This window comes from Cyclopterus lumpus, chromosome 23 (genome assembly GCF_009769545.1).
Source record: "Cyclopterus lumpus isolate fCycLum1 chromosome 23, fCycLum1.pri, whole genome shotgun sequence".
In the NCBI taxonomy this organism is placed as follows: domain Eukaryota; kingdom Metazoa; phylum Chordata; class Actinopteri; order Perciformes; family Cyclopteridae; genus Cyclopterus; species Cyclopterus lumpus.
Window position 1 is genome coordinate 17,096,520 of NC_046988.1, and position 21,328 is coordinate 17,117,847.

General features: G+C 42.6%; 1 protein-coding gene across 1 annotated transcript in view; it reads left to right on the forward strand.

The window, feature by feature from the left end:
- Positions 1-21,328, forward strand: part of LOC117726290 (filamin-C-like) — a 74,566-nt gene that overhangs the window by 28,115 nt on the left and 25,123 nt on the right. The window contains 20 exon segments of the mRNA XM_034526482.1: positions 280-480; positions 6,699-6,836; positions 8,412-8,538; positions 9,452-9,588; positions 9,996-10,189; positions 10,273-10,386; positions 10,459-10,602; positions 11,182-11,305; positions 11,408-11,568; positions 11,664-11,754; positions 11,830-11,999; positions 12,072-12,189; positions 12,782-13,044; positions 16,555-17,152; positions 17,649-17,822; positions 18,416-18,578; positions 18,664-18,824; positions 18,915-19,082; positions 19,784-19,907; positions 20,186-20,342. Of these exon segments, the coding sequence (XP_034382373.1) occupies positions 280-480; positions 6,699-6,836; positions 8,412-8,538; positions 9,452-9,588; positions 9,996-10,189; positions 10,273-10,386; positions 10,459-10,602; positions 11,182-11,305; positions 11,408-11,568; positions 11,664-11,754; positions 11,830-11,999; positions 12,072-12,189; positions 12,782-13,044; positions 16,555-17,152; positions 17,649-17,822; positions 18,416-18,578; positions 18,664-18,824; positions 18,915-19,082; positions 19,784-19,907; positions 20,186-20,342 (3,527 nt within the window).

The following is a 21,328-nucleotide window of genomic DNA, read 5'->3' on the forward strand; positions in this document are numbered from 1 at the left end:
CCGTCGCCCGGTCTGCATAGCACCCGACCCGATGCTTGTCCCTGCGGGTGGTAAGTCCACAGGGTGGCTGCTCCATGTTGTTTCTTCGGGCTGAAGAAACAACATGGAGCAGCCACCCTGTGGACATTAAAGAATATTAAAACATAAACAAATATTTATCTTAAAAAAGGTTTAATAAAAAATCCACAATAACTAAAATATAACTACAAATATTATATGTACAGACAGTTTACATTTGTATTGCACAGATCTCATCTCGTGCGTATGTCTTTCCTCCAGGGGCCGGGGCCGGAGATGTGGGCATCGTCATTGTGGACTCGAATGCTCGGAGGGACACAGTGGAGATTGTGTTGGAGAACAAAGGCGACAGTATATTCCGCTGCACCTATGTCCCGGTCCTGGAGGGACCTCACACCGTCTACGTGACCTTTGCCGGGCAGCAAATTCCCAGAAGCCCTTTCACCGTGCACATCTCAGAGGGTAGCGTCTATGATACACAATGACCTTCCTCTGTAGCGTCTATGATACACACTGACCTTCCTCTGTAGCGTCTATGATACACACTGACCTTCCTCTGTAGCGTCTATGATACACAATGACCTTCCTCTGTAGCTTCTATGATACACACTGACCTTCCTCTGTAGCGTCTATGATACACAATGACCTTCCTCTGTAGCGTCTATGATACACAATGACCTTCCTCTGTAGCGTCTATGATACACAATGACCTTCCTCTGTAGCGTCTATGATACACAATGACCTTCCTCTGTAGCTTCTATGATACACAATGACCTTCCTCTGTAGCTTATATGATACACAATGACCTTCCTCTGTAGCGTCTATGATACACAATGACCTTCCTCTGTAGCGTCTATGATACACAATGACCTTCCTCTGTAGCTTATATGATACACAATGACCTTCCTCTGTAGCTTCTATGATACACAATGACCTTCCTCTGTAGCGTCTATGATACACAATGACCTTCCTCTGTAGCGTCTATGATACACAATGACCTTCCTCTGTAGCGTCTATGATACACAATGACCTTCCTCTGTAGCGTCTATGATACACAATGACCTTCCTCTGTAGCGTCTATGATACACAATGACCTTCCTCTGTAGCGTCTATGTTACACAATGACCTTCCTCTGTAGCTTCTATGATACACAATGACCTTCCTCTGTAGCGTCTATGATACACAATGACCTTCCTCTGTAGCTTATATGTTACACAATGACCTTCCTCTGTAGCTTATATGTTACACAATGACCTTCCTCTGTAGCGTCTATGATACACAATGACCTTCCTCTGTAGCGTCTATGATACACAATGACCTTCCTCTGTAGCTTCTATGATACACAATGACCTTCCTCTGTAGCGTCTATGATACACAATGACCTTCCTCTGTAGCTTCTATGATACACAATGACCTTCCTCTGTAGCGTCTATGATACACAATGACCTTCCTCTGTAGCTTCTATGATACACAATGACCTTCCTCTGTAGCGTCTATGATACACAATGACCTTCCTCTGTAGCTTCTATGATACACAATGACCTTCCTCTGTAGCTTATATGTTACACAATGACCTTCCTCTGTAGCGTCTATGATACACAATGACCTTCCTCTGTAGCTTCTATGATACACAATGACCTTCCTCTGTAGCGTCTATGATACACAATGACCTTCCTCTGTAGCGTCTATGATACACAATGACCTTCCTCTGTAGCGTCTATGATACACAATGACCTTCCTCTGTAGCGTCTATGATACACAATGACCTTCCTCTGTAGCGTCTATGATACACAATGACCTTCCTCTGTAGCTTATATGATACACAATGACCTTCCTCTGTAGCGTCTATGATACACAATGACCTTCCTCTGTAGCGTCTATGATACACAATGACCTTCCTCTGTAGCGTCTATGATACACAATGACCTTCCTCTGTAGCGTCTATGATACACAATGACCTTCCTCTGTAGCGTCTATGATACACAATGACCTTCCTCTGTAGCTTCTATGATACACAATGACCTTCCTCTGTAGCTTATATGTTACACAATGACCTTCCTCTGTAGCGTCTATGATACACAATGACCTTCCTCTGTAGCGTCTATGATACACAATGACCTTCCTCTGTAGCGTCTATGTTACACAATGACCTTCCTCTGTAGCTTATATGTTACACAATGACCTTCCTCTGTAGCGTCTATGATACACAATGACCTTCCTCTGTAGCGTCTATGATACACAATGACCTTCCTCTGTAGCGTCTATGTTACACAATGACCTTCCTCTGTAGCGTCTATGTTACACAATGACCTTCCTCTGTAGCGTCTATGATACACAATGACCTTCCTCTGTAGCGTCTATGATACACAATGACCTTCCTCTGTAGCGTCTATGTTACACAATGACCTTCCTCTGTAGCGTCTATGATACACAATGACCTTCCTCTGTAGCGTCTATGATACACAATGACCTTCCTCTGTAGCGTCTATGTTACACAATGACCTTCCTCTGTAGCTTCTATGTTACACAACATGTTTGGATGTTCTTGACTCTTCTTTTATGTCTGAAAGGACTTAAATTTAATTTCGGACTCGACTTGAGACTTGTTGATCTTGGGTCTTCACTGAGGATGTGACTTGGAACTTGCTGTCTCAACTTTAGACGGAACCCCGGACTTGGTACTCTGAACCTCTTTGATTTGGTACTCTGAACCTGTTTGATTTGGTACTCTGAACCTCTTTGATTTGGTACTCTGAACCTCTTTGATTGGGGATGTTATGGGTTGGTGTCATTGCCTGCTTCTGACCTGGGATCATGTCTGACTGGACTCCGATTTGTCTTCAGACTCTAAAAATCTTTCCTGTGAGTTAGAACTAGACTTGGGACCAAACATGGACCTTACTGTCTTGATTCAGTTCTTTATACCTGGTTCTGGACTTCACAGTCTTGATTAAAGTGTTATGACTTGAGATTTGCTTTCTTAATTTAGGGCTTGAGCCAGACCTTGTCCGTCTGGACTTAAAACTTGTTAATCTTGATTTGATTTAATCTTGAACTTGATTTGCGACTTGCTTTTCTCGGCTTGTGACTGGACTACAGGGTTAGCGACTTTAGACTTGCAGATCCGGACTTGGTCCCATCTCTGCTTGCTGGTCTGGCAGGCTGCTGGTCTGGCGGTCTGGCAATCTGCTGGTCTGGTGGTATGGCAGTCTGGTGATCTGGCAGTCTGCTGGTGATACCATCTACTGGTCTGGAGACCTGGAGGTCTCTGTCCCTTCCCTTCCTGTCTACATGTGTATCACTACTGTTGTTCCCTCCTACAGTTTCACACAGTGCCCCACCTCCCGGGTCTCCGGTGCAGATTGTACCTCAGTCCGCACGCACCCCACCCTCAGACAAGACCAGGAGAGCCCCCCCTCCAACGCCGCCCAAACCCAGACGACCAAGTTAGTACAGGTCGGGTGTGGGGGGGGGGGGGGGGGGGGGGGGGGGTGACTGGAGCCTGCCTGCGCTCGCCTGGTTTCCTTGCACCTCAACTGAAACCCCCCCTGACCCCTCTGAACGGGGTGGTCTCCCAGCTTTCCAGCATGTGCAGCTTCTTGTTCTTGTTCTTGTTCTTCTTGTTCTTCTTCTTGTTCTTCTTGTTCTTGTTCTTGTTCTTGTTCTTGTTCTTGTTCTTGTCCTTGTTCTTGTTCTTGTTCTTGTCCTTGTTCTTGTTCTTGTTCTTGTCCTTGTCCTTGTCCTTGTCCTTGTCCTTGTCCTTGTTCTTGTTCTTGTCCTTGTTCTTGTTCTTGTTCTTCTTGTTCTTGTTCTTGTCCTTGTCCTTGTTCTTGTTCTTGTCCTTGTCCTTGTTCTTGTTCTTGTTCTTGTTCTTGTTCTTTTTGTTCTTGTTCTTGTTCTTGTTCTTGTCCTTGTTCTTGTCCTTGTCCTTGTCCTTGTTCTTGTTCTTGTCCTTGTTCTTGTCCTTGTTCTTGTTCTTGTCCTTGTCCTTGTCCTTGTCCTTGTTCTTGTTCTTGTCCTTGTCCTTGTTCTTGTTCTTGTTCTTGTTCTTGTTCTTTTTGTTCTTGTTCTTGTTCTTGTTCTTGTCCTTGTCCTTGTTCTTGTTCTTGTCCTTGTCCTTGTTCTTGTCCTTGTCCTTGTCCTTGTCCTTGTTCTTGTCCTTGTCCTTGTCCTTGTCCTTGTCCTTGTCCTTGTTCTTGTTCTTGTTCTTGTTCTTTTTGTTCTTGTTCTTGTCCTTGTTCTTCTTGTTCTTGTTCTTGTTCACGGAGTGAATGCGGTGTGTGGAGTCCTCTCTGGATTCATGGTCCATTATTTTCCTTCCTCTAACTGCAAAAACAACTTCAATCTCATTTTCAGACGTGAACGTCATGTGAACGTGTTTCTAGGGTCCAAGACTCACTAAAAGACTCACTAACTGACTCACTAACTGACTCACTAAAGGACTCTCTAAATAACTCACTAAAGGACTCACTAAAGGACTCACTAAATGACTCACTAAAGGACTGACTAAATGACTCACTAAAGGACTCACTAAAGGACTCACTAAAGGACTGACTAAATGACGCACTAAAGGACTCACTAAAGGACTCACTAAAGGATTCACTAAAGGACTCACTAAAGGACTGACTAAAGGACTCACTAAAGGACTCACTAAAGGACTCACTAAAGGATTCACTAAAGGACTCACTAAAGGACTGACTAAAGGACTCACTAAAGGACTCACTAAAGGACTCACTAAAGGACTGACTAAAGGACTCACTAAAGGACTCACTAAAGGATTCACTAAAGGACTCACTAAAGGACTCACTAAATGATTCACTAAAGGACTCACTAAAGGACTCACTAAAGGACTGACTAAATGACGCATTAAAGGACTCACTAAAGGACTCACTAAAGGATTCACTAAAGGACTCACTAAAGGACTGACTCAATGACTCACTAAAGGACCCACTAAATGACGCACTAAAGGACTCACTAAAGGATTCACTAAAGGACTCACTAAAGGACTGACTCAATGACTCACTAAAGGACCCACTAAAGGACTGACTAAAGGACTCACTAAAGGACTCACTAAAGGACTCACTAAATGACTCACTAAAGGACTCACTAAAGGACTCACTAAAGGACTGACTAAAGGACTCACTAAAGGACTCACTAAAGGACTCACTAAAGGATTCACTAAAGGACTCACTAAAGGACTCACTAAAGGATTCACTAAAGGACTCACTAAAGGACTGACTCAATGACTCACTAAAGGACCCACTAAAGGACTGACTAAATGATTCACTAAAGGATTCACTAAAGGACTCACTAAAGGACTGACTCAATGACTCACTAAAGGACCCACTAAAGGACTGACTAAAGGACTCACTAAAGGACTCACTAAAGGATTCACTAAAGGACTCACTAAAGGACTCACTAAATGATTCACTAAAGGACTCACTAAAGGACTCACTAAAGGACTGACTAAATGACGCATTAAAGGACTCACTAAAGGACTCACTAAAGGATTCACTAAAGGACTCACTAAAGGACTGACTCAATGACTCACTAAAGGACCCACTAAATGACGCACTAAAGGACTCACTAAAGGATTCACTAAAGGACTCACTAAAGGACTGACTCAATGACTCACTAAAGGACCCACTAAAGGACTGACTAAAGGACTCACTAAAGGACTCACTAAAGGATTCACTAAAGGACTCACTAAAGGACTGACTCAATGACTCACTAAAGGACCCACTAAATGACGCACTAAAGGACTCACTAAAGGATTCACTAAAGGACTCACTAAAGGACTGACTCAATGACTCACTAAAGGACCCACTAAAGGACTGACTAAAGGACTCACTAAAGGACTCACTAAAGGACTCACTAAAGGACTGACTAAATGACTCACTAAAGGACTCACTAAAGGACTCACTAAAGGACTGACTAAAGGACTCACTAAAGGACTCACTAAAGGACTCACTAAAGGATTCACTAAAGGACTCACTAAAGGACTCACTAAAGGATTCACTAAAGGACTCACTAAAGGACTGACTCAATGACTCACTAAAGGACCCACTAAAGGACTGACTAAAGGACTCACTAAAGGACCCACTAAATGACTCACTACCACTCATCAAAGAATAATCAAAAGATGATGAATGGTTAATTAATTAGTAATTTTCCTTCATCAAACATATTGATCAAGTGATCTCCAGCTGTATTGATTATTGATTATTGACTTTATGCATAAACAATATGCAAAACATGAAAGTCATGATGATACACACAGAGCAGTTACACCTTCATCATCATCATCATCATCATCATCATCTCCTCTCTGTTTCTTCTTTCTTTTCTTTTCTGCATTGAAACTGTAAATTAAGTATTTTTCTGTTGAATCTGAGCTTTAAGTGTTTTACTGTTTACCTGAGATACATATTTATAAAGATACATATGAATATATATGTTATGTTTCAGTTTGCAGCTCCTTCAGACCGGTTGAACTGGTGCTGATCAGCTGACTAACGGACGCATTGTGTTCATATAGAACTTTATGCTTTTAGAGTCCGTTGAGGTTAAACTCGACTGTTGTATTTAAGATGTGTTTTCATATTGTGTTAATTCATGAATGTATTGCTCAATATGTGATATGAACCCTCTGACTACGGCTCCTTCTGATTGGTCCTCAGCCTGTAACCCCAACGCCTGCCGGGCGGCGGGTCGAGGTCTGCAGCTGAAGGGTCTGAGGGTGAAGGAAGTGGCAGAGTTCAAAGTTCACACCAGAGGAGCCGGCAGCGGAGAACTCAAAGTCACCTTGATGGGACCAAGTGAGCCACGTGACCTTTACTTTGAAATGACCTTTAGTGTTCATCATGAGGCCTTTACTTTGAAATGACCTTTAGTGTTCTCAATGAGACCTTTACTTTGAAATGACCTTTAGTGTTCTCAATGAGACCTTTACTTTGAAATGACCTTTAGTGTTCATCATGAGACCTTTACTTTGAAATGACCTTTACCTTCATGAGACCTTTACTTTGAAATGCACCTTAGGTATTCATCATGAAACCTTTACTTTGAAATGACCTTTACTGTTCATCATGAGACCTTTACTTTGAAATGCACCTTAGGTGTTCTTCATGAGACCTTTACTTTGAAATGACCTTTAGTGTTCATCATGAGGCCTATACTTTGAAATGACCTTTAGTGTTCATCATGAGACCTTTACTTTGAAATGACCTTTAGTGTTCATCATGAGACCTTTACTTTGAAATGACCTTTAGTGTTCATCATGAGGCCTTTACTTTGAAATGACCTTTAGTGTTCATCATGAGGCCTATACTTTGAAATGACCTTTAGTGTTCATCATGAGACCTTTACTTTGAAATGACCTTTAGTGTTCATCATGAGACCTTTACTTTGAAATGACCTTTAGTGTTCATCATGAGGCCTTTACTTTGAAATTACCTTTACTGTTCTCCATGAGACCTTTACTTTGAAATTACCTTTAGTGTTCATCATGAGACCTTTACTTTGAAATGCACCTTAGGTGTTCATCATGAGACCTTTACTTTGAAATGACCTTTAGTGTTCATCATGAGACCTTTACTTTGAAATGACCTTTAGTGTTCATCATGAGGCCTTTACTTTGAAATGACCTTTAGTGTTCATCATGAGGCCTTTACTTTGAAATGACCTTTACCTTCATGAGACCTTTACTTTGAAATGCACCTTAGGTATTCATCATGAGACCTTTACTTTGAAATGACCTTTACTGTTCATCATGAGACCTTTACTTTGAAATGCACCTTAGGTGTTCATCATGAGACCTTTACTTTGAAATGACCTTTACTGTTCTCCATGAGACCTTTACTTTGAAATGACCTTTAGTGTTCATCATGAGACCTTTACTTTGAAATGCACCTTAGGTGTTCATCATGAGACCTTTACTTTGAAATGACCTTTACTGTTCATCATGAGACCTTTACTTTGAAATGACCTTTAGTGTTCATCATGAGACCTTAACTTTGAAATGACCTTTAGTGTTCATCATGAGACCTTTACTTTGAAATGCACTTTAGTGTTCATCATGAGACCTTTACTTTGAAATGCACTTTAGTGTTCCTCATGAGACCTTTACTTTGAAATGACATTTAGTGTTCATCATGAGACCTTTACTTTGAAATTACCTTTAGTGTTCATCATGAGACCTTTACTTTGAACTGACCTTTAGTGTTCCTCATGAGACTTTTACTTTGAAATGACCTTTAGTATTTATCATTAGACCTTTACTTTGAAATGAATTTTAGTGTTCATCATGAGACCTTTACTTTGAAATGACCTTTACTGTTCAACATTAGACCTTTATTTTGAAATGCACCTCTGCCGTTCTGTTCTGCTTCCAGAGGGTGTTGAGGAGCCGGTGAAGGTTCTCGAGGTGGAACACGGGACGTTTGAGTGTAACTATTACCCCATCAGTACGGGGAACCACGTGGTGAGCGTCACCTGGGGAGGACACGGCGTGCCACGCAGGTGAGACGGTCAGCTGATCTTAGTAGTGAGAACCAGAACCACCCGTCATGTGGACCTCCATCAGAACCTTGAGGGACTCCAGAGGCTCGGATTGGATCGATGAAAAACAAATAACATATAACATATAAAATATAATACATAAAACATATAAAACATATAAGATATCAAACATATAATATATATAATATATAAAATATAAAATATATAACATAAAACAAATAACATACAAAACAAATAACATTTAAACATATAAGATATAAAACATATAATATATAAAACATATAACATATAAAATATAATACATAACACATATAATATATATAATATATAAAACATATAATATATAAAACATATAACATATAAAATATAATACATAAAACATATAAAACATATAAGATATAAAACATATAATATATATAATATATAAAACATATAACATAAAACAAATAACATACAAAACAAATAACATATAAACATATAAGATATAAAACATATAATATATAAAACATATAACATAAAACAAATAAGATATAAAACATATAAGATATAAAACATAATATATAAAACATATAACATAAAACAAATAACATACAAAACAAATAACATATAAACATATAAGATATATAAAACATATAACATAAAACAAATAACATATAAAACAAATAATATATTCAACATATTAAACAAATATCATATAAAACATAAAACAAATAACTTGTAAAACACATCAATATATATATATATATATATATATATATATATATATATATATATATATATATAGTTTTCTATTATTGGGTAGAAAACATTGTGTATTCATATTCCTGTTCTTCTAGTTAAACCTTTGAATGACTCGTGATTATTATATTTCATATTTCTTTCTGGATCATAATTTGTATGTGTGTGCTTTCAGTCCGTTTGAGGTGCAGGTGAGTGAGGAGGCGGGGCCTCAGAAGGTGAGGGCCTGGGGTCCAGGTCTGGAGACCGGTCTCGTGGGGAAGAGTGCCGACTTCGTGGTGGAGGCCATCGGCACGGAGGTGGGAACACTGGGTAGGTCCCAGCGACACAAAGGACCAATCACAAATACTCACCGGATGATTGACATGTGGCTGGGGGAGGGGCTTAAATAGCCCGCTGCTGGTCACAACTAGTGGTCAGATTTACTTTTTGAATATTCACAACCTTCTGCTGACTTCATGACTTTCAAACTGAATAAATAAATATACTTATATCTACATATAAATAAATAAATAAATAAATATATACATATAAATAAATATATATATATATACATATAAATAAATATATATATATATATATATAAATACATATATATATAAACATATATAAATATATATATAAATATATATAAATAAATATAAATGTATATATATATATACATAAATACATATCTATATGAAGTGTGTAATTCCTCGTGCATTACCGGCTCTCTGCAGGTTTCTCCATCGAGGGTCCATCTCAGGCCAAGATCGAGTGCGATGATAAAGGCGACGGGTCATGTGATGTGCGGTACTGGCCGACCGAGCCGGGCGACTATGCCGTGCATGTGATCTGTGACGACGAGGACATCAAGGACAGCCCCTTCATGGCTCACGTCCTGCCCGCCACCAACGACGTCTTCCCAGAACACGTGAGCGCCGCTGGTCCTCGGACCGTTTCTCACGTCTCTCACGTTTCCGGCTGCATGTGCTGAACGCGGGTCGTGTTCTTCAGGTGAACTGCTACGGTCCAGGTCTGGAGCCGCTGGGCTGCATCGTCAACAAGCCCGCCGACTTCAGCATCGACACCCGGGGAGCCGGCCCGGGGGAGCTGAAGCTCTATGCTCAGGTGAGGGTCTGAGTTCTGGGGTCTTCTCTCTCTCAGTGTGCAGTGGAGCTCAGTGAATGTTTGTGCTTCCAGGACGCCGAGGGGTTCCCCATCGACGTCCAGGTCTCCGAGAGCGGAGACGGCAGCTTCTGCTGCGTCTACGTCCCCACCAAGGCCATCAAGCACACCATCATCATCACCTGGGGCCAAGTCAGCGCTCCCAACAGCCCCTTCAGGGTAAAGAACCACCACAGGGTCGGGGGTTCCATCCCCAGACAGCCCAGAGTACCACTGTGTACCAGAGATGTCTATCATGAACTCATATGTCAAGAAATAAAGATACAGTTCCACATATTTGCATTGAAACAAACAAAAGTTTTAATAGCAGAGTTCTAGTGGACCGAGGATAGAACCTTGAGGAACTCCAAACACTCAGATTTGTATTGAAGGATGTAGAAAGAAATCTGTTTCACAAAAGATGAAAAAAGAACATCAAAGCCAATAAATGAAAACAGACAAATGTACAGAAGCCAAGTGAGAAAAAATAATCCTGATGATAGTTTACTCTCATGTGTTTATGACAAAGATTATCTTGACAAAACCTTTATTCACATGTTTTTTTAATGCATCTAAACACACGCTACATATATAAAACATATATAACATATACATATAAAAGTCAACTGGAAGAGAACATGAGATAGTGGTGCACTTACATGAGTATTATTTCTTAGTATTCATATCAGAACCACAGATATGAAGAGGACATGAACAACAATGGTGGTGCCATATTAATAAACGGTTTGATGTGACCAGGTGACGATAGGAGAAGGAAGCCATCCAGACAATGTGAAGGTCTACGGCCCCGGAGTGGAGAAGACGGGGCTGAAGGCCAACGAGCCCACCTACTTCACGGTGGACTGCAGCGAGGCCGGACAGGGTGGGCCCCGGTTCTGGACCGGTTTCCTGTCTTTGACCCTCTCATTATATGATATGATATTAGTGTGTATGATATGGCTTACTGTGACGCTGCTCCCTTCAGGTGACGTCAGCATCGGGATCAAGTGCGCTCCGGGCGTGGTCGGTCCGGCGGAGGCCGACATCGACTTCGACATCATCAAGAACGACAACGACACGTTCACGGTGAAGTACACGCCGCCGGGCGCCGGCCAGTACACCATCATGGTGCTGTTCGCCGACCAGGTGAGAGACAGCGCCGCCTGCTGGAAACACTTTAATATTAATAATAATATTAATACCAGACATAAACAAACCTCCCGCCTGTCATGTGACAACAGGAAATACCCATCAGCCCCTTCAGAATAAAGGTGGATCCTTCCCATGATGCAGCTAAAGTCAGAGCAGAAGGACCTGGACTCCACCAGACAGGTGAGCCGCCTCCAGGTGTGATGACTATTTAATAAAGAGGTGTTCCTTTGGTTAACTTCCCCCCCCCCCCCCCAGGCGTGGAAGTGGGGAAGCCGACCCACTTCACCATTTACACAAAGGGAGCCGGGAAAGCCGAACCGGAGGTCCACTTCACCGGAGCAGCGAAAGGCGAAGCGGTCCGAGACTTCGAGATCATCGACAACCACGACTACTCGTACACCGTCCGCTACACCACGGTGCAGCAGGTGAGCCGGCGGTCTGGTTCCCATCGGTCATCATCATGAGGTGTGAGCTTCACAGTAATTAATTTCTCTCAGGGCATCACGTCCATCACCGTGTGCCACGGAGGAGACCCCATCCCCAAGAGCCCCTTTAACATCAGCGTGGCCCCCCCGCTGGACCTCAGCAAGGTCAAAGTTCAGGGTTTGAACAACAGTGAGTACGTACGTCTGAGTCGGCTCTTTCTACTGAAACCAGTACGAAAGGTTTCCACTGGCACCAGTACGAAAGGTTTCCACTCGAACCAGTACGAACCAGTACGAAACGTTTCCACTGGAACCAGTACGAAACGTTTCCACTGGAACCAGTACGAAACGTTTCCACTGGCACCAGTACGAAACGTTTCCACTGGAACCAGTACGAAACGTTTCCACTGGAACCAGTACGAAACGTTTCCACTGGAACCAGCAACAAACGTTTCTACTGGAACCAGTATGACACGTTTCTCAAACAGGAAGTCAAGTCTTAATTGATTTGTTTCCTGTGTTATGAGCTCTGAATCTTTTTAATCTTTATCTTTCTCAGTGGTTCCCCTTGTTGTGAACTATTTAGACCATGACAAAGTATAAATATGTGTACTATCAGGTAGAATATCAGGTAGAATCCTGAACATGTAGTTTAAATAGTTCTTAAAGATCAAGTATTTCTACAAATCTGGTCTAAAAACTGATGTTGAGAAACAAAGCTTGACTTTTAAGACGAATGAAAACATTTGTTGGTTTTAACAACTCGTGTGTGCTCACCACAGAAGTGGATGTTGGGAAGGACGAGGAGTTCACCGTCAGCACTCGTGATGCCGGAGGTCAGGGAAACCTGGACATCAAGATCACCTCCCCTTCTCGTCGACCAATCCCCTGCAAGCTGGAGTCGGGCTCGGCCAATGAAGTGCACACGGTGAAGTACATACCCCCAGAGGAAGGACAGTACAGAGTGGACGTCAGCTACGATGGAAACCCCGTACCAGGAAGTCCGTTCACCGTGGAGGGCGTCATGCCACCCGACCCCTCAAAGGTGAGATCAAGACCTCCTTCAAAGGTAAACTCCAATGGAGGTCTTAGTAAACGTTGTATGTCTTAGTAAACGTTGTATGTCTTAGTAAACGTTGTAGGTCCTAGTAAACGTTGTAGGTCTTGTAAACCAATGGAGGTCTTAGTAAACGTTGTAGGTCTTGTAAACCAATGGAGGTCTTAGTAAACGTTGTAGGTGTTAGTAAATGTTGTACGTCTTGTAAACCAATGGAGGTCTTAGTAAACGTTGTAGGTCTTAGTAAACCGTTGTAGGTCTTAGTAAACCAATGGAGGTCTTAGTAAACATTGTATGTCTTGTAAACCAATGGAGGTCTTAGTAAACGTTGTAGGTGTTAGTAAATGTTGTACGTCTTGTAAACCAATGGAGGTCTTAGTAAACGTTGTAGGTCTTAGTAAACCAATGGAGGTCTTAGCAAACGTTGTAGGTCTTAGTAAACCGTTGTAGGTCTTAGTAAACCAATGGAGGTCTTAGTAAACATTGTATGTCTTGTAAACCAATGGAGGTCTTAGTAAACGTTGTAGGTCTTAGTAAACCAATGGAGGTCTTAGCAAACGTTGTAGGTCTTAGTAAACCGTTGTAGGTCTTAGTAAACCAATGGAGGTCTTAGCAAACGCTGTAGGTCTTAGTAAACGTTGTAGGTCTTAGTGAACCGTTGTAGGTCTTAGTAAACCAAGGGAGGTCTTAGCAAACGTTGTAGGTCTTAGTAAACTGTTGCGGGTCTTAGTAAACCGTTGGAGGTCTTAGTAAACGTTGTAGGTCTTAGTAAACTGTTGCAGGTCTTAGTAAACCGTTGGAGGTCTTAGTAAACGTTGTAGGTCTTAGTAAACCGTTGTAGGTCTTAGTAAACGTTGTAGGTCTTAGTAAACCAAGGGGTGTCTTAGCAAACGTTGTAGGTCTTAGTAAACCAATGGAGGTCTTAGTAAACATTGTATGTCTTGTAAACCAATGGAGGTCTTAGTAAACATTGTATGTCTTGTAAACCAATGGAGGTCTTAGTAAACGTTGTAGGTCTTAGTAAACCATTGTAGGTCTTAGTAAACGTTGTAGGTCTTAGTGAACCGTTGTAGGTCTTAGTAAACCAAGGGGGGTCTTAGTAAATGTTGTAGGTCTTAGTAAACCGTTGGCGGTCTTAGTAAACAGTTGTAGGTCTTAGTAAACCAATGGAGGTCTTAGTAAACGTTGTAGGTCTTAGTAAACCAAGGGGGGTCTTAGTAAATGTTGTAGGTCTTAGTAAACCGTTGTAGGTCTTAGTAAACCAAGGGGGGTCTTAGTAAATGTTGTAGGTCTTAGTAAACCGTTGGTGGTCTTAGTAAACAGTTGTAGGTCTTAGTAAATGTTGTACGTCTTGTAAACCAATGGAGGTCTTAGTAAACGTTGTAGGTCTTAGTAAACCAATGGAGGTCTTAGTAAACATTGTATGTCTTGTAAACCAATGCAGGTCTTAGTAAGCGTTGTAGGTCTTAGTAAACCAATGGAGGTCTTAGTAAACGTTGTAGGTCTTAGTAAACCGTTGTAGGTCTTAGTAAACCAATGGAGGTCTTAGCAAACGTTGTAGGTCTTAGTAAACGTTGTAGGTCTTAGTAAACCAAGGGAGGTCTTAGTAAACGTTGTAGGTCTTAGTAAACCGTTGGAGGTCTTAGTAAACGTTGTAGGTCTTAGTAAACCAATGGAGGTCTTAGTAAATGTTGTAGGTCTTAGTAAACGTTGTAGGTCTTAGTAAACGTTGTAGGTCTTAGTAAACCAAGGGGTGTCTTAGCAAACGTTGTAGGTCTTAGTAAACCAATGGAGGTCTTAGTAAACATTGTATGTCTTGTAAACCAATGGAGGTCTTAGTAAACATTGTATGTCTTGTAAACCAATGGAGGTCTTAGTAAACGTTGTAGGTCTTAGTAAACCATTGTAGGTCTTAGTAAACGTTGTAGGTCTTAGTAAACCAATGGAGGTCTTAGCAAACGTTGTAGGTCTTAGTAAACCAATGGAGGTCTTAGTAAACATTGTATGTCTTGTAAACCAATGGAGGTCTTAGTAAACATTGTATGTCTTGTAAACCAATGGAGGTCTTAGTAAACGTTGTAGGTCTTAGTAAACCATTGTAGGTCTTAGTTAACGTTGTAGGTCTTAGTAAACGTTGTAGGTCTTAGTAAACCAATGGAGGTCTTAGCAAACGTTGTAGGTCTTAGTAAACTGTTGTATGTCTTAGTGAACCGTTGTAGGTCTTAGTAAACCAAGGGGGGTCTTAGTAAATGTTGTAGGTCTTAGTAAACCGTTGGCGGTCTTAGTAAACAGTTGTAGGTCTTAGTAAACCAATGGAGGTCTTAGTAAACGTTGTAGGTCTTAGTAAACCGTTGTAGGTCTTAGTAAACCAAGGGGGGTCTTAGTAAACGTTGTAGGTCTTAGTAAACCGTTGTAGGTCTTAGTAAACGTTGTAGGTCTTAGTAAACCAAGGGGTGTCTTAGCAAACGTTGTAGGTCTTAGTAAACCAATGGAGGTCTTAGTAAACATTGTATGTCTTGTAAACCAATGGAGGTCTTAGTAAACATTGTATGTCTTGTAAACCAATGGAGGTCTTAGTAAACGTTGTAGGTCTTAGTAAACCATTGTAGGTCTTAGTAAACGTTGTAGGTCTTAGTGAACCGTTGTAGGTCTTAGTAAACCAAGGGGGGTCTTAGCAAACGTTGTAGGTCTTAGTAAACCAATGGAGGTCTTAGTAAACATTGTATGTCTTGTAAACCAATGGAGGTCTTAGTAAACATTGTATGTCTTGTAAACCAATGGAGGTCTTAGTAAACGTTGTAGATCTTAGTAAACCAATGGAGGTCTTAGCAAACGTTGTAGGTCTTAGTAAACCAATGGAGGTCTTAGTAAACATTGTATGTCTTGTAAACCAATGGAGGTCTTAGTAAACATTGTATGTCTTGTAAACCAATGGAGGTCTTAGTAAACGTTGTAGGTCTTAGTAAACCATTGTAGGTCTTAGTTAACGTTGTAGGTCTTAGTAAACGTTGTAGGTCTTAGTAAACCAATGGAGGTCTTAGCAAACGTTGTAGGTCTTAGTAAACTGTTGTAGGTCTTAGTGAACCGTTGTAGGTCTTAGTAAACCAATGGAGGTCTTAGTAAACAGTTGTAGGTCTTAGTAAACCAATGGAGGTCTTAGTAAACAGTTGTAGGTCTTGGTGGACAGTTGTAGGTCTTCGTGAACAGTTGTAGGTCTTAGTGAACCGTTGGTGGTCTTAGTAAACGGTTGTAGGTCTTGATGAACAGTTGTAGGTCTTAGTGAACCGTTGGTGGTCTTAGTAAACGGTTGTAGGTCTTGATGAACAGTTGTAGGTCTTAGTGAACCGTTGGAGGGCCCAGTAAAGGTCTGTTGGTAGGTGTAACCTTCTCTCAGTCTAAGTACATATAAAACATGTTTACTGGGTCTATCAAGTCAAGAATCCATATATACGTATATATTAATGTATATTAACTTTCTTTGGCCCGTTTACCCTCCAGGTACAAGCCTACGGTCCAGGTCTTCAGGGGGGTGTTGTGGGTAAACCGGCCCCCTTTGCCATCGACACAAAAGGAGCTGGCACCGGTGGTCTGGGCTTGACGGTGGAGGGACCTTGTGAGGCCAAGATCGAATGCCAGGACAACGGTGACGGATCCTGCTCCGTGTCCTACTTGCCCACTGAGCCCGGCGAGTACGCCATCAACATCCTGTTTGCAGACCAGCACATCCCCGGATCCCCCTTCAAGGCCGTGGTGCAGTCGCCGTTTGACCCCAGCAAGGTGACAGCCAGCGGGCCGGGCCTAGAGCGAGGCAAGGTTGGCGAGGACGGGTCCTTCACAGTGGACTGCTCGAAAGCCGGAGAAGCTGAACTCACCATTGAGATCACCTCGGACTCCGGAGCCAAAGCTGAAGTCCACGTCCAGAACAACGGTGACGGGACCTACTCCATCACCTACATCCCACAGGCCCACGGCATGTACACCATCACCATCAAGTACGGAGGGCTCGCCGTGCCCGAGTTCCCCGGCAGACTTTTGGTGGACCCGGCTGTGGACACCAGCGGGGTGAAGGTCCACGGACCCGGAGTGGAACCCAGAGGTGAAGCAGGTTCTTCTGCTCAGCTACAAAGTGGTTTTCATTATTTCATCAAACCTAAATCTACTCGAGTCCTTTATCAGTTGATTTAGTTATGAAGTTATGAAGTAAAACAGTCAAATACTAGTATAGATACTAGTATACTAGTATCTATACTAGTATACTAGTATAGATACTAGTATACTAGTATCTACTACATTACATATATTCACTATAAAATAACCATCCCTTCAAATATGAATGATATCAATCAATCTTAAATGTACTTTGGTTTGATAGCTGGAGATAAATTATTTTGTACATTAATTTTCAAAGCTCTTGATTAAGTAGATGTATACATTTGACATAAGGAGGGTGTTATTGAAGCAGATGTGAACGTTATAAATAATGTGCCACACAATAAACATGTTGCATTGAGCTTTTTCGTGTGATCAATGCCTTAAATCAGGTATAAATATTAATAATAATAATAACAATAAATCATGCTTGTCCTCTGCAGGCGTCCTGAGGGAAGTCACGACCCACTTCCTTGTGGATGCCCGGGTGCACCACAAGAGCGGCGGCAGCCTCGTCAAAGCCGGCGTCTCCAACCCTTCAGGTGTCACCACGGACGCCTACGTCACCGACAAAGGGGACGGGACCTACAGGGCGGAGTACACGGCGTACGAGGACGGTGAGGAGGTTCATTCTGTTATCGTCTGTCATTACAATGTGGAATTAAACGTTCTCGTAAAACGTGTTGTTCTCTCAGGAAAAGAAAAGAATTCAACAATTAAACAACAACATTTTAAAACCGGTTTGATCACAGAAGGATTACGATGTGTTTGTTTGCATCACATTTACAGCAGAGAGGGGGGGGGGGGGGAGCTGGTATTAATAGCTGCAGTCCGCCTTCTGCAGCAAATAGTTTTCCACTGATAGTAATGTCTGACATGTTGAAGCCAGTGCATTGTGGGACAGAAATACTCTTCCCTGTGAAGGCCACAGTCAGACTGGGATTTAAAATAAGAAGTGATTCTCTGTCTGTCGTCTTTTAAAGGTAATCTCACAGATCTATAATGTACATTTGCACCCTCTGCTAAATAAGAGGTCCAAATATAACATTGTGATTTCATCCCCGAGTTTTTGCGATATATTGGAGGACTAAAATCACACTAGCAGCTTCATGAAGGTCTTGTTTAGACCACTTTGTGACCTCTGATCCAATGAAACATGACCCGCCGACACGCTACATATTTCATGCTGAGCGGATCTGTCGGTCTACAGGTCTACATCTGATTGAAGTGTTGTTTGATGAGGTCTCGGTGCCGAAGAGTCCCTTCAGGGTGTCGGTGACGGAAGGTTGTGACCCCAGTCGAGTCCGAGCCTACGGTCCAGGTCTGGAGAAAGGTCTGGTTAACAAGCCAAACCGCTTCACCGTCGAGACCAGGTGACTTTACTGTCACTCTTAAGACGACATCTAAACAGTTCTGAATGTTAGAGACCGAGTTCTAACCCCCCTATCTCACCCTCAGAGGTGCTGGCACTGGAGGTCTTGGTTTGGCCATTGAGGGTCCATCTGAGGCGAAGATGTTCTGTAAGGACAACAAAGATGGCAGCTGCAGTGTGGAGTACATCCCCTTCACTCCAGGAGAGTACGATGTCAACATCACCTTTGGAGGCCTTCCTATCCCAGGTGATGGTCTAAACCAGGACTCTGGGTGGGTCTGGTCTGGTTCTGATTGTATTGAACAGCAATGACTCATAACCTCTGTGTGTGTTGCAGGGAGCCCATTTCGGGTCCCAGTGCAAGAGTTGGTGGATCCCAGTAAAGTGAAGTGTTCAGGTCCCGGATTGGGAAGTGGAGTCCGAGCCCACGTCCCTCAGACCTTCACTGTGGACAGCAGTAAGGCAGGGGTGGCCCCCCTGGAGGTCCAGCTGTACGGGCCCACAGGTAAGACCTTTGGAAAGTCACATCACTAGATGGTTTGCTGCAGTCCATCTTCGCTGAATCAAGAACCTCCTCATCACTAGGAACAAATGCATCTTTCTGAAATAAAATCCTCCTGTTCAGGCTGCACATCATGTACGAGGCCGACGAGGCTGAAGCTCCGGTTGCCCTCAGGTCTGAGGTTCCAGGTCCAGTCTGAACAAACCCGCCTCGCTCCATTACAATCACAGAGGAGTTCATTCAAATTCAATCCATTCTGAGGAAATAACTTGATACCCAGAGACCTTTCAGCTACACCAGTTAGACAATATGTTTTTGTCAATGTGGGCCTTAGACTCAGTTTGACCAGGTCCTCGTCTTAAGACCCAGTTTGACCAGGTCTACATCTGATTGAAGTGTTGTTTGATGAGGTGAATGAGGTCTCGGTGATCTTGTGAATGCCTAAAGACCCTTCAGGTCCTCGTCTTGTGTAGGCCTAAAGACCCTCCAGGTCCTTGTCTTGTGAAGGCCTAAAGACCCTGCAGGTCCTGGTCTTGTGTAGGCCTAAAGACCCTGCAGGTCTGAACTTAAGTTATAGTCTTGAATTTAAATTCACCTGAACTCTACGTATACTCTTCAGAACCCGTCCCTGGTAGAAGTCGAGGGAGACTAATTTTCCATCAGTCTTAAAGTCTAGACGGTAAATAACTCTGGTTGCCCTCCAGGTGTTACCGAGCCAATCAGCATCGCCGACAACGGAGACGGCACTCACACCGTCAACTACACTCCTGCTGTAGACGGCCCGTACACGGTGTGTGTGAAATACGCTGACCAGGAGGTCCCTCGCAGGTCAGTGTGCATGAAGAAGTCAGGATTGTACTGGTTCAGGTTTAATAATCCATTTAATTTATATAACGCTTTTTAAGGTACTCAAAGACATTTTACATGTTACATTCATACACCGTAGACACAGCTACGGGGAGCAATTTGGGGTTAAGTGTCTTGATCAAGGACACATCGACAAGGGCGGGGATTGAACCACCACCCCCTGATTGAAAGATGGACCTGCTAACCACTGACCCATAGTCATCCATAGTCGTTTAACTTTCCAATCCATTTCCTCTCAGTCCTTTTAAGATCAGGACGTTACCGGCTCATGATGCCAGTAAAGTCCGAGCCAGCGGTCCAGGTCTGAATGTGTCCGGAGTTCCAGCCAGTCTGCCGGTGGAGTTCACCATCGACGCCAGAGACGCCGGAGAGGGACTGCTCACCGTTCAGATACTGGTGAGTCTCAGATTCGGTCCTGGTGTCCAATATGGTCCACTAGTGTCTGCTAGTATCCGTTATGATCCACTAGGGTCTGCTAGCGTCCAATGTGGTCCACTAGGGTTTGCTAGTATCCGTTATGGTCCACTAGGGTCTGTTAGCATCCATTATGGTCCACTAGGGTCTGCTAGCGTCCATTATGGTCCACTAGGCTCTACTAGTGTCCGCTATGGTCCACTAGTGTCTGCTAGAGTCCACTATGGTCTACTAGGGTCTGCTAGAGTCCACTATGGTCTACTAGGGTTGCTAGAGTCCACTATGGTCTACTAGGGTCTGCTAGCGTCCCTCTTCTGAACTGTTGTTGTCTCACTTACTCTCTTAATGTGCCTTCCTGAAGTCACAGGGCGCGATGCCTCAGTGTTTGTGGAGGACTGAGGCAGGAGGGTGTGGGGGACTCATATAGTGAAGAAAACCATCCCTTTCAGTATTCATAAGAGGGTCTGTGCCACCTCGTCTCACGTCTCCCCTCCTTCCTTCCTCCCTTCCACCTTGTTCCCTTAAAGCATATTATTTTAAGAGGGAATCATTACAATCTGCATCATTTATATTTTAAAGTAATAGCTAAATAAAATAAATAATACTCATAAAAAAAGTATGAAACCATTCAGTAGCAATAAAGAAAATACGGACCGAGAAGAATCAAAGTCAATTTGTTTTGTTTTAATCTTCTAAAAGTTAAATGGAGTCTTTTTTCATTATTTATAAGAAGTCCGAGGTCAGACACACAGCTGTTGTTGTTGGTTCAGATCCTGAACCAGGAAGACCTGCCTCGCTCCTAACCCTGAACCAGGAGCTGAGAGGTCCCACAACCAGACTTCAGATGTGTTGATTGCTTCCTGTTGATCCAGGCTTTTTATTATGTAACTTATGAAATCAGTCGTCAGAAAGTTTTTTTCAATATGAACGCTTTTTAATTTATTCCACAACGTGGATGTTTTCTCTTG